We start from the raw sequence: 14,136 nt of genomic DNA, 5'->3' as shown, positions 1-14,136 counted from the left end.
AGGGGTTTGGGTAAGGGACTTCTAGAGTAGATTGAATTACAACATACACAACTAGTTGCAAAGGATGAGAATCAATGGGCAAATATCCGTTCCAATAAACACAGAAAGAGGTACAAGGTAGGGTGGTTTCCTTCTTTCAAGGATCCTTTTTGCATGTGCCACGAAAACATCGACATATGCATGGCATAGTATTTGGCTCTCATAGACTCCTACCATTGTTATATGCAGACCATTTGCTCCTGCTAATTGAAATCCTGGAAACCGAGCTCAATCCTATAATAAGTTAAATTATACAGTTTTGAAGGTAGTCTGGTTTAGCTGTTAATTGGGCTAAATCAATGGGGATTCCATTGACCAGAGCCTACCTGCACCGAGTACTAGACTACTCAATAATTTGCACCGAGACCTCTGTAAAATATTTGGGTAGCCAACATCACAATGTCATGGAGACAATCATACAAGAAAACTAAGATAAATGTCTGAGCAAGATAACAGGGCAAACTGACAAATGGAACAGGGTAAAAATGTTAATGTTGAGCAGAGTAGCTCTCATGAATATGGTTGTACTACTCAAAATCACGTGTTTACTACAAAATGTTTCAATACAGAGGAGTTAGGCTGTCTTTGACAAACTAAAATCATTGATTATAAAATTGGCCTGGACGGACAAACAACCTGGAATTAACCGGGTTATTCTCCAAACTTCCAACTATCTTAAGATGCTGGGGAGTTCACTGCCAATAGCTATGAAATATATAGAACTTGGGTTCCCAGACCAAATTTGTGCACCATTGGTTCCACGATATTAGGAAATTGCCTTATAACAAATTCAAATTTAAAAAGGGCTTGGTGAAAAGTGACTATGAGGACATAGGTTGCAAGGAGAAATACACACAGCAGATTGCATAGTAAGGGCATGGACATGACAAATCACCAACTGTAACATTGAAACAATGTACTCTATGGGGTTTGCACTAAAGAAAGTCCCCACATAAGTGTGACATGTGAACCGCTGAGAATGTGTAGGTTTTAAGTGAAACAAATTGCGTACTCTGAGGGACCTATTTACAAATAGTAGTTTCATTACTTTGCAACAATATAAAGCAAGGGGTCTGGCAAGGGGCTCTGTTGTACTATAGGCAAGCACAGTACAAGAGCTATTTGGTAATTTACTGGCAGAACTGCAAGAGTGGAAATTATTAACTGTGATCATAACAATCCCTTCCACAAAGATACTGATCACTAGAATGTATAATGCAGGACTCATCTGCATGAAAGAAATTAGGAACAGCACTCGTGCAAAATGAGTGAAACCAGAGGTGGGGGTTCTTTTTGATTCAACATAGTTGTATTGTCAGCATACCAATGATATTTTATCAAATGTTAATATAGACTAATATATTCTAATTTTTACTCAGAGTTTATTATACATCTGTTAACTTGGTGCAGACCCTAAGGTATCTGATTGTAAATGGACTTAGTACAGTGTAACACTCAAGTAGAAATCTATACAACACTGGACCCCTTAGGCAGTACTTTGCAACAGTGGGAGGTAACTGCCCCAAATTGAAGTTTACAGGTGGATAATATCAGTCTGCATGATGTCCCATGGAGACTGAGGTTAATGAAGGGATATCTACAGTATACCAAGAGAAAAGTATTAGAGAATGTTTTTAGAGACATCTTAAACTGAATACTATTTTGTAACATAAATACTTTTATATAACGGTACAGAACCACCAAGATGAATTTTTCCAAACAGCCATGGTGCAACAACAAAATCTACTGACAGTTAGTGTGGTTTTCTCTTCAAAGCATAAGGAACATATTGATATAAATTGGGAAAGTTTCCAGACAAATGCTCAAAGAATAAAATGAAAGGCACATTTCTGAAAGCAATGCTTGCTGAAATGCATTAGGCTATGGCTACTAACGCTGTCATTACTGCTTGTTTTACCAAATGTTAGAAATGTTAGAAATGTTTATATACAACCCAAAATGGTTCCTTCTTAACAAGAATGAGAACACTATTTGTCTACTGAACAAATTACCAAAGCTGTTACTTTGCAAAGTAAGACTCCTGGATATATTTTCAGTTGAATTTGGGTCTTTTGATGAGGCATTTTTGAGTCTCATTCCAAAGAAAAGGTAGAGGCATCTTTGTACAAACATTTTAGACCAATAACTCTTATTAAATAAGATTGCAACATTTTGGGCAACATTTAAGCTCTCAGTCAATTTTATTCAGGGCTCATCAAAGGGAGATCATTGTACGATAATGGTAGGACATTATTGAATAAAAACAGAGATCATAGAGTTACATAGATTTACAAAGACGATTCCCACCTTGTAGCTAATATGCCTGTATTTTGTATGGAGTTTAATTTATTTTATAATTGAATATACCTAAGTATTTGGGACATGCTTCTCCAACCCAGCTAAAGAAACAATGGGATTATATTTGTGGTACATTGCACAGAAAATTATCAACCTTATTGCTAAAAGGTATCCATTATATCAGTCCCAGCGGGGTAGATTAGCATACTTAAGATGATAGCTATACCCATATTTTGCATTATCAACCTTGTTAGTGAATGTACCATAATTAATTATAAATAGATGTATCAACTATTTTATCTTAATTTTGTGGAATCACAAAAAAACAAGAATTTTACTGTTAAGATTAAAACACAATGCTTGAGTTAAATCTAAAGATTTTTACTTAAACCTCTGCACTTTTTACTTGTGGCAACTATGGTTATAAGAAAGGATACTGAACAGCCCATATGAATTAAAATTGAAAAATCATATATTTTCTCTTTCAAAAAAGTCATTTTAGTGTCTCAGAAACATTGTCCTTGTTATCGCCCTGTCATTAACAAAGCATACTGAATGCTGGTGTGAGTTTTGACAGAATTTCTATGAAAGAAATATGACCAATATGAATGAATAGTAATGTTAAAATAAAAATTAGACATATTGTTGTAGTAGAGAAGCAAATAAATTAATATACAAATCAAATTGTTTATGGCTTTTCCATGGTCTCTTTTCCTCAAGCATGAATTAAATTGAATCTCCCTTATCCTTTCCTCATTAAAATGATTGAATTAGCATTCATGATTAGAAAGCCTGAAAAGTTTTGAGATGTTTTGCAGACCTTAGTCAGATAGATGCGAGGTTACCTCTAAGGGAAGTGTAACATTGGTCCTCACACAGGCTTTTTCTCCATAAGTATTGCATGCACAAACACGCACACATATGTTATTTTGTCTAGGTATAGCCCCGGGTATACCTAGACAAAAAACAAAAACTGAAGAAGACTTGGAAAGGGATTTAGACATAACATAGTTTATTAATGTTTGAGATAACATCTGTGACAAGATCTAGTCTACCTCTTGAGTGACTAATGGTATTCAAACTCAGTTTATCTATATAACAGATCACTCTACAATTCTTGAGCAATTCAGATTGAAACTAATCTATTTAATATTGGTATTGTCCCATTCACATGACGAATACTATCCATATGATACTGGAGTCCTAGAGTTCATCAGTTGTGGTCCGTAGTATGGAACAAGTCAATGATATCACAAACATAAATGTATCTTCTCCTTTCAAAAATATATTTGTAGGATGTTTCATATAGGGCTGGGCAACATTTCTAAAAAATATACAATAATTGATCTATTAGTAGGAGTTGCCATCCAATAGATACCTACCAACTAGAAATATGCTAAGAATCAATTTTTGAAGCCTGATAGAACAGCCTGTGCTAAAATCAGAAGACTAAGAGAATGAGTAGTCGTTGACATGCTTTGTTTAAGTCATGTTAAATATTTTTTTAGTTTTAGATTTTGCGGTGGATGCTTTACTCTATTTTTGACATGTTGTTAGTACAAGTTAATAAAAGATGCTTCACCCCCTACTTAATAATTTCTATATGACCAAGAAACCTTCTTCTAATTCCTCCTTCTTCCTTATTTTTTCCATTTACATATAATATTACAGCATGCATTTTTAGATAACCTGTTAATTACCTGTTCCGGTATACATTTGTACAGAATTGTTGCTGCAAAACTAATATTTGTTGTAGTATATCATTATCTCTGGAATACTATGTAGACATATGATGACATTGTTATGCTTTAAATTTATACTTAAAAAGATTAAACTTGAAAAAGAAGGAAAGAGAGGAAGAAAAAGGAGAAAAGGGAAAGAAAAAAAGAAAGATAACACATCACATTTAACATTGGTTACTGGATTTCACAGAATTGAATCACTTTTTCTAGATCAAAAGGACATTTCTTACAGCAAAAACAGGATACAATTCTGGTGAGTTCAGATCCCAGTTGTTGACATGGGACCCTATCTGGACTCCTGGGAAGCCCAGCTCTTTCATACATCGATGCATTTCTTCTACTGCAAGGTTTGGTGCCTGCATGGGTAATGTGCCAAGACCTGTGAACCGCTTGGGGTACTTTCGCACAGTAGCTGCCAGGTCATCATTTAAAAACTGGCATAGGTCCAGGGTGTCCTGAGGGTTGGCCTGGTAAGAAAAGGATACAACACATATTTAAATCTGAATTATTTCAATCCAAATCTCCTATACTTATGCTCAAAAAGTAAATAAAGTGATATGTTCGATGATTAAATACTCTGCATCAGTTGTGAAGGTGAAATATCTCTATTTTAAAATTTCAGATCACTGAGCTTGAAAACTTTCTTTGGATGTATGTCCATTAGAATTAACCACAAACATGTGCAAAGAGACGTTAAAATAGAGGTACCAAAGCCAAGAAGAGCTCCTCTCCAATGAGAGCTGATCTAAAGATCTCTTAAGTGGGAATATTCTTTCAATTTGTAATAGAAGATGCAGTGTTAGAAAACTGCATGTATTCCACACTTCTTATGGGACATTTATCTACTTTTTGGTGGGTCTTCACCCCTGGTTTGGGACTATGGGCCTCATTACGACTTTGGCGGTCACATCACGGGCCCCCCAAAGCCCCAGGGAGAATGGCACCATCATGCCAGCGACGTCACCCCCATCGTATTACAATTTTCCCATCTGGCTAACCAGCGGGAACTTTGTATTATGATGTTCCCGCCGGGCTGATCAGGGGGAACAGTGCTACAGTATTGGTCTTGGCTCCCTTAAGGGAGCAGAGGCCAATACCGCAGCACACCAGCACCCTGGAAATGTGCATTCTGAGGGTGCTGGCCAGGGGTGGACCCTGCAATGCCCATGCCATGTGTAGGGGCAGTGCAGGAGCCCCCATCCGTAGCCCACTGCACTGTGTTTCTCCCAGTCTTTCCATGACGGGGACAGGGTTCCCACCATGGTCCCCACAATGGAAAGGCTGGCGGAATCAGGAGTTGTGATCAGCACAGCAGCTCTGAGTTTAGTGCTGCAGTGGCTGACCATGAGTCCGACTGCCGTCGGCTGTCGGGAACCATGTTCCTGGTGGGCATGATGGTCCCCTGGCAGTCTGACTGCCAGGGTCGTACTGTGGCAGTCTAACTGCTTGGAGTGCAGTAGTGTGACCGTCACCAGTCTGGTGGTTCTTGGACTGCCGGACTCGTAATGGGGCCCTATGTGTCCAGGGAAACATCTATGCTATATCAAGGAAGTGTGAAATCCTCCTGCAGATTTTCTTTCACTATGTGGTGAAAGAAATAAACAAATCACTAGTGCATCCTCATCCAGATTTACCACTTACAACGCAATCAGAGAATTTTCCAGTGCCAAGAGGCATCTATGAAATTGTATGGTTGAGAGAGGGAAGCCTTCTACTTTTATATACCTGCTGCTGCAGAAATATTCTTCCCCAGGCCAAGATGGAACCTCTCTCCCTGATCCCAATCCCCCCATGCCAGGGCCAACTTTAGAATCAGTAGCACCCGGTGCAGCATTTTTTGTTTTGTTTTTGGTAACCGCCCCCCATGACCTCCTTCTCAGATTCCCTCACTGCCACCCGGCAAAAGTGTCATATATCTCTCCATATTCCCCCTTTCACATACATTTCATTTATTTTGAAGCGCTGGTAAAGGTGGGCTTCATTAAACCACTCCGTTATCCACATAAATACAGTTCTGCTCTTTGCAGCAGGCACAGTAACCCTCTGTGCTACTTTATGGCGAGTCAAAACTGCTACTAGACAAAGTCCCAATCTCTCTCTTTATCTAGCAGAAACATTAATCACGTCATATTGCTGCCTAAAAGCGGGACTCACAAGGAACTTTGTAACAGATGTTTTTTAAAACATGTTACTGCTAAAACAGCACCCCCCTGATATCAGTGTCTTCCCCCCTACATCAGCAACCAGTGTGGCTGATCCAATTGCACTGCCCTAAAGCTAGCCCTGCTCCAGGCTGTTGGCTGTCAACGACAGGCAGTTTGTCCAGCTTCATGAAGGAGAGAACTGGTGTCATTAGGTAGACTATGGGTGCTCTCAGTACTTACTGCTGCAATCCGGAAGAATACAAATTTTTCAATAGAATTCCTGCCAAGCAAAAGTTCTCAAACTTTGCCCATTTTCTGGATACACATTCCAACTATGTTTATTCTGAGTTGGACCCATGTGCCGTTAATGTCAAAATTACAGCTCCCCATATAGGACACCTCCTGAAATGCATAGCATGTTGCAAAATGAATATGGCACACACCAGAATGAATGTACTCTGTGTCAAAATAAATGATACCAGGCAGAGTGAATCTGACTTGAACCAAAACAAATATGAAACCAAGCACATTGAATATGCTACTTAGTGATTAATATGAATAGCACACCCTCTGAATTGAATAAGAGATATACTGAAATGTATATAACTCATACTGAAATAATTATGGCCCTCACTATAAACAATAAAGCAATCCCTGAAACAGATACAATCTTCATAAAAAATAATTAGACATTTCTTGAAATGACTGGCATATGCCAAGAGGAATATGCCATACATTTGAATTAATATACCAGATTGAAATGAATATAAGGTTCTGACATTAAAATGTATTATTCTGGAAAGTATATAGGGGGTCATTCCGGCCCAGCGGGAAAGCCCCAGCAAAGATGAAGCTGTCTCCGAATGGAGCCGGCGGATTTGCTGGGGTGCGACGGGTGCAGTGGCACCCGTCGTGATTTTCAGTGTCTGCTTTGCAGACACTGAAAATCTTAATGGGGCCCTGTTAGGGGGCCCCTGCAGTGCTCATGCCAGCGGCATGGGCACTGCAAGGCCCCCCAGGGGCCCAACGACACCCGTTCCCGCCAGCCTCTTCCTGGCGGTGTAAACCGCCAGGAACAGGCTGGCGGGAAGGGGGTCGGAATCCCCATGGCGGCGCTGCATGCAGCGCCGCCATGGAGGATTCCCTGGGCAGGGGAAAACCGGCGGGAAACCGCTGGTTCCCCTTTTCTGACCGCGGCTTTACCGCCGCGGTCAGAATTGCCCCGGAAGCACCGCCAGCCCGTTGTCAGTGCTTCCTCTGCCCTCTGCCCTGGCGGTTACAAACCGCCAGGTCAGAATGAGGCCCATAATGTGCAATGAACATTACATTTATCAAAATGAATATGGTTTACATTGAAAGTAATATGATACCGATCGACTTGATTATGATATGTGTCGTAATGGGTATGATTCATGATAAAGTTAATATGATGTGTTAATATCAATGAGACATACAATGAAATTAATATGACACATGCTAAGATGGATGTGACATGCATTGAAATTAATATGAGCCCATTTTAAATTAATTCAACATGCCTTAAACTAAATATGAATAATGCTGAAACTAAAATGAAACTTGTCAAAATTAATATGTTATGCTTTGAAATTAATGATAACCATTAAAATGGATATTGCATATATTGAAATGAATATGACCTATGTTGAAATGGATGTGGCCTGTGTTAAAATTAATATGTCAGGTGTTACAGTGAATATAACATCCATTGAAATGAATATGAAATTCATTGAAAGCAATATGGCACATGTTAAGATGACCATGAACCTCTTCGAAATTAATATGACATCTGGTGAAGTTAATATGACCCACATCAAAATTAATATGACATTCATTAAAATTAATATGACACTTTTTTAAATGAATATGAAACTATGTGAGATAAACGCAGCTTGCTTTCAAATGAATAAAGCACATATCGAAATAAACATAAGCCATATTCAAATAAATATGATCCCTGTTTAAATGAATATGGTTTGCACTGAACTGATGTTGGTTTGCTTTAAAATTAATATTACATATTGAAATTAATATTACATATTTTGAAAGGTATGAAATGAACAAAAATGAATTAACAAAAATAATATAGGTTTTTGACCATATGCTGCATTTCATTTTTGCTGGCTTTAGGAATCTGGGCACATCACCACTGCTGGCTAGTGCTAAAGGGCAAGTGCTCTCTGTCTAAATTGTATTAATGATTGGTTTATCCATGATTGGCATATTTGAGTTACTGGTAAGTCGCTAGTATAGTGCACCATGTGTAGCATGTTAATCAAATGCTAGTAGTGGGCCTTCAGCACTTATTGTGCCACCTACATGAGTAGTTCTGTAAACATGTCTCAGACCTGCCACTGCAGTGTCTGTGTGGGCAGTTTTAAACTGCCATTTCGACCTGGTAAATGCACCCACTTTCTAGGCCTAAACCTTCCCTTTTACCATATGTAAATCACCCCTAACCTAGGCCCAATGTAGCCCATCCCAGGGGTCACTTGCCCAAATACCCCTGTTGTGAACTCTCAATTGAAATGTTCTTACCTGGGAGGATACCATTTGTATAATGTTTGTAGTGTAGAGAGTGATCTGACTGCAAAGTACAATAGGCCCTGTTCCAGTAAGTGCAAACACCAGCCCAGTGGTTGCGTATCTAGATACCCTTGTTTGTGAACTCTCACTTAAAGTGTACTCACCTGGGAGGATAACATTTGTCAAGTAGGCATAACAGGAGGAATGACCGGACTGTAACTCCCATGAGGCACTGTTTTGGTAATGCTAAACACCAGCCCAGTGGTTACTTGTCCAAATACCCCTGTGTGTGAACTCTCAATTGAAGTGTACTCACCTGAGAGGATACCATTTGTCAAGTGTGTGTAGTATAAGGAGTGACCCGAGTGCAACTCCCAGGAGGCACTGTTTCAGTAATTTCAAACACCAGCCCAGTGGTCACTTGTCCAAATACTCTTGTTTGTGAACACTCAATTGAAGTGTACTCACCTGTGGGGATATCATTTGTCAAGTGTGTGTAGTAGAAGGAGTGACTTGACTGCAACTCCCAGGAGGCACTGTTTTAGTAACTCCAAACACCAACCCGGGGTCACTTGTCCAAATGCTCTTGTTTGTGAACTCTCAATTGAAGTGTACTCACCTGCGGGGATACCTTATATCAAGTGTGTGTAGTAGATGGAGTGACCTAACTGCAACTCCTAGGAGGCACTGTTTCAGTAACTCCAAACACCAACCAATTGATCACTTTCCCGAATACCCCTGTGTGTGAACTCTCAATTCAAGAGTACTCACCTGGGGGGGATACCATTTGTATAGTGTGTGTAGTGTAGAGAGTGATCTGACTTCAAAGCACAATAGGCCCTGTTTCAGTAACTCCAAACACATGACCAGTGGTCACTTGTCCAAATACCCTGGTTTGTGAACTCTCAATGAAAGGGTAACCTAGGAGTGATCAAGATACTGATCATGCTCAAATCAGAGATGTGTCTGTCTACCCAGCTCCATCTTGTCTTGGTAATCCAAGATGAAACTATTGAGGATAGGAATGGCACTTTACCCGGAGTGTACAATAAGTATTTCCTGAGGCCTCAAGATGCATCACAAGACTGGTATTGGCGGCACACACATTGACACAGCTCTGTGCACATAATGATTCCAGTAACACATACAACAAAGTCCTGGGTTTGCTTGCATCACACTCAACTGGGCCTCCAAATTGTCAAAGCCATAACTTGCTTCTCCACTGTGTTGGCTGCACTGGTGGTAAAATGTCATTTTTAGGCCATCTTCCAAAGTGAAACTGATTTGTACATCTCATCAACTGCTTGAGTCAAATTGCGTTGCCGTGCTTCACACATGTCATGTCAAATGACCTAATACCAGAGTTACTTAGCACAACTGGATTACCTACAACTTAACTTTGTCCAAGTTCTTTGTTTATTGTAACACAAAACCTTTGGAGGTAAATGTCACAACTAAACGAGTAACAATGTATGTTTTTCATCAGCAGGTGGATCTGTAGCTGGGCAGGGTGCCCACATATCTGACTACTACTACCCCCCTGGATGAAGCCGTCAGTGACAACAATACTCCTGGACTTGTGGACGTGGCGGACGGTTCTGGCCCATCTGGGCAACCTGGTCAGATGGCAACTGTGAGTCTCACTGTGTCCACAATGTCACCTCCCAGCCCAGTTCCTTCGACATCACACGAAACTGTTTGCCCTCCAACCTGTGTACCTAGCACAGTTTTCACCATCTTGTGCCCCCCCAGTCCTGGATCCTCATTTGTAACGCTACACTTCAGACAATAAGGGTCCATGAACAAGTTGGAGAGGGCACCCTATGGCAAGGTAAGGTTCATGGGAGGGGTGCTGTAGGTCAGTGGGGTGAGGCCAGTGGGGCTGCTCTTGGCCAGGACACCTTCAGCCACGTCTTAGGGGTCTATCAGGAGCCCTAAGGTATGATGGACTAGGTGTTGAGCAAACTACAGGAAATTAGGGAGCTACAGAGGGACATACATAGGTACATTCGTGAACAGATGGAGTCCCACAATTCCAACATGGCTTACCTAACAGGGGTGTTGAGGGGCATACACACAACCCTGAGCAGAGCTTTTCAAAATCAATCTTCCCCTTCCTTTGGTTCAGCAACAGCAGGCCTATCAACACTGGTGACAGACATAGGAAGGGAGGCCTGACCCCCCACGACCCACTGCAAATAGGGATGTCGAGCAAAGAATCCAGGAGATGCAGATGGCAAGGCACCCACCACTGCCAGCAATAACCCTCTTGCTTATGGTCCTTCTTTGTGTGTTACACATTCACTTTGTGAACTGATCCAGATCCACCTTTCATTTCCAATGGGAGGCGTACTCTAGACTTTTGACTTCCAATGGTGAGGCATCTACTCCAATGAGTTTATTCACCATGACTTACCCCTTGACATGTCTTATTTTTTGGTTGATTCATGTCACATATGTTTTCTGTTAGTCGTAGCTTCATAATAAAATCACTTAACACTGCTGTGTCTGCTGATTTTGCTTCCATATTTAGCCATGTAGATATGTCAGACCATGTGAACCATGCAAGCACCTTGCAAACTGTCTTAGTACAGGTCTCATACACCCAGACTCTGTGACCTACATTGTCTGGAATAATCCATGCCCACTTTGTATGTCAGAACAGCATCACATACCTGCCAGTGTAACAACTCTGAAATGCCCACATAAAGATATCATGGTGAAGGTAACTGTATAAAGAACAAAACAAAGAGTATATGCCATACATATGACACAAGTCACAGAGCAAGCATCTGGAAACAGGTTACATTACAAAGAAAATAACACAAACAAAGCAACATCATCAAGGTGAGGATGTTTCGAAAGCTATCTTTGATAGTTGATATTTGTGGAGTATTAGCTTCCTAACTGTTTCAAAAACACTAAACTCCACACATTTTCACAACTACAGTTCATTGTACACTCACAGTTATGACATCACATGACATACTGACACTCATGAGAAGTATCTGTGGATGAGATCTTTTCGCTAGTCAGCTCCTTCCTCTTTACCACTGTCATCTTCATTTGGCTTTTTAGGATTCTCGTCCAGTAGCCCTGTAGGCTCCCCCTCCTCTGAGATGTACAGGATATTTCTCTGCAGGGCGATGTTGTAGAGCATTCAGGATGCCACAGTGATGTGGCACACTTTCCCAGGTGAGTAGAGGAGGGCTCCAACAGTCCTATCCAGACAGCAGAATCTGGCCTTCAGGAGCCCAAAAGCCTGCTCCACTGCCCACTGTGTTCTTCCATGGGCCTCACTGAAGTGAACTTCCCCTGGTGTAGTTGGATTCCTCAGTGGAGTCAATAACCAAGGACAGTTTGGATATTCTGAGTCTCCTGTTAAGGAACGCAACATAAATGCAACAATGAGTCACATACTTCATGATTGAAGCACATGACATTCCTCACACACAATCAATACAGATGTGACTTACCAACCAGCCAGGCCCTCTCTGGTTGTGGTTGTGACATCAGCTGGGGTATGGTGCTGCTCCGCATTACAAAGGAATCATGGGCTGATCCAGGAAAACGGGCACACACATTTATGATGTAGAGACCTGCCAAACAGACAACTTACACATTGATGGAATGGAAGTGTTTTTTGTTGCAGTAGACTTGTTCAATTACCTGTGGTGGCACCAAGGCAGCATGTGCACCATCAATACCACCACCACATGTGGGCAAACCATAGAAGTCAGCCTTCACATTGGCTAAATCTTCATGTTGGGGGAACCTGACATAGCTGTCAATGTGTTTCAACATTGCTGATGGGAAATCTTTAAACACTAGACTGAACATAGATTGGGACATACCACCAGATAGGGCTACTGTATGCTGGAAGGACCCTGTGGCCAGGAAGTGCAATGCTGAAATGACTTGTACAATGGGTGGTATGCAGTATGGATTAGTGTTAGCTAACATCAGATCTGGCTCCAACTGATTACATAAATCCACTATTGTTTACCTAATCAGATGGAAAAAATGGATGAAGTGGCGTACCTTCATGTTATGAAGGTCTGGCTATGGACCGTAGACAGGAGGTTGTCGCATCCTCCCTCTCCCAGGGTACCTATGTGTGAAAAGACATGATTTGGAACATTAGCCACTGTGTCACAGCAATATACATAATGCATGCCAACAATATCATGTGACAAAGCATTTCTGACTGGACATACATGACACCCAGTACACATCACAGCTGGCAACTACACAAGGGTCAAATGTGACCCCCATGGTTGTGACAGCATGTGTCCACAACATGGAATTGGGAAACACCCAACTATCTGCTACACAGTTGCCCTTTGAAATGTGACTGTATTTTTTTCTGACCGCAAAATATACCACCAGCCGTGGTGGCCCATACACTGCCGTCAAGTACCATCTGTGCCCTACAACCCTCTACACTGGTGGTTGTGTAGTCGGGCCTACACAACAAGACAGATTGAGGATGTTTGAGATGACATTAAACTAATATTGTTTTTGTGACACAAATAACAGGGCCTTATACAGTCTTTCGAGCCGCCAAAATGGTGGATGCCTGACCTACTCCACTGGACACCAGGAACTGCCTAAGGCCTGTGGTGGATGTCATCCGTGCGGTAAGTGGTTTCAACTGCGGTGAACAGAGCCATAGGCTAACGTTGCCTGTGACGGTCGCGTCCCAATGGCTGTGTCTGTCAGTGGTGATGACCCCGTACATGGCGTAAGTGTATGCTGCATTGTGGAATATCAGTCACTTGACTCCTGACACTGCTGCGAGCAACACCTCCACCACTTCAGCAGCTGTGTGCCACCTCTGGGAGCAATCATGCCACATCCAGCAGGTGAAAGGGCCCCTACCTACTCTCCAGAGGAGCTGGAGAGGCTTGTGAGCTAGGTCTTTCCCCAGTATGGTCAGCTCTATTGCTTACCAGAGGAGTAGGTAAGAACCTCATATAGGACTCTGTTCAACGCCATCCTTTCGCTCCTCACAGGCTATAATGTGCCCCTGTATGCCAGTTAGACATCTTTTGGGCCTGTTGTTGCAGTCTGTGTGGCACAATGGGATGTACACTGTGCAGGTTTTGGAGACCAGTACTATATGTTGTGTTCATTCACATAGTGTTGCGTGATGTTTTCTGGGGCCCTAGATCCTCCTTGTCTTGGATGCACATAACTAGGCACAAAGACTTTACTGTCATCCAATGACATTTCTTTGTTTTTGATGGTTGTAAATATTAGACAGTATGTATGGTCATGACAACATGAGCTGTGCATTCATCTTGTCCAAGTCATTGAGGATCTTGTAAGCAATGTGTATTGTGCTACAGATCTTTCACCCCAAACCT

The 14,136-nt window shown here is 41.5% G+C and overlaps 1 protein-coding gene across 1 annotated transcript in view; it reads right to left on the bottom strand.

Annotated features, from left to right (window-relative positions):
• The window catches only part of ACMSD (aminocarboxymuconate semialdehyde decarboxylase), a 739,737-nt gene that overhangs the window by 384,765 nt on the left and 340,836 nt on the right, over positions 1–14,136 (bottom strand). Inside the window, exon 5 of the mRNA XM_069221357.1 lies at positions 4,310–4,546. Coding sequence (XP_069077458.1) covers positions 4,310–4,546 — 237 coding nt within the window. The remainder of the gene's footprint in view (positions 1–4,309; positions 4,547–14,136) is intronic.

The sequence above is a fragment of the Pleurodeles waltl genome, chromosome 3_1 (assembly GCF_031143425.1).
Source record: "Pleurodeles waltl isolate 20211129_DDA chromosome 3_1, aPleWal1.hap1.20221129, whole genome shotgun sequence".
Lineage (NCBI taxonomy): Eukaryota > Metazoa > Chordata > Amphibia > Caudata > Salamandridae > Pleurodeles > Pleurodeles waltl.
The sequence above is the reverse complement of the archived record's forward strand: the minus strand, read 5'-3'. Positions and strand labels throughout refer to the sequence as shown.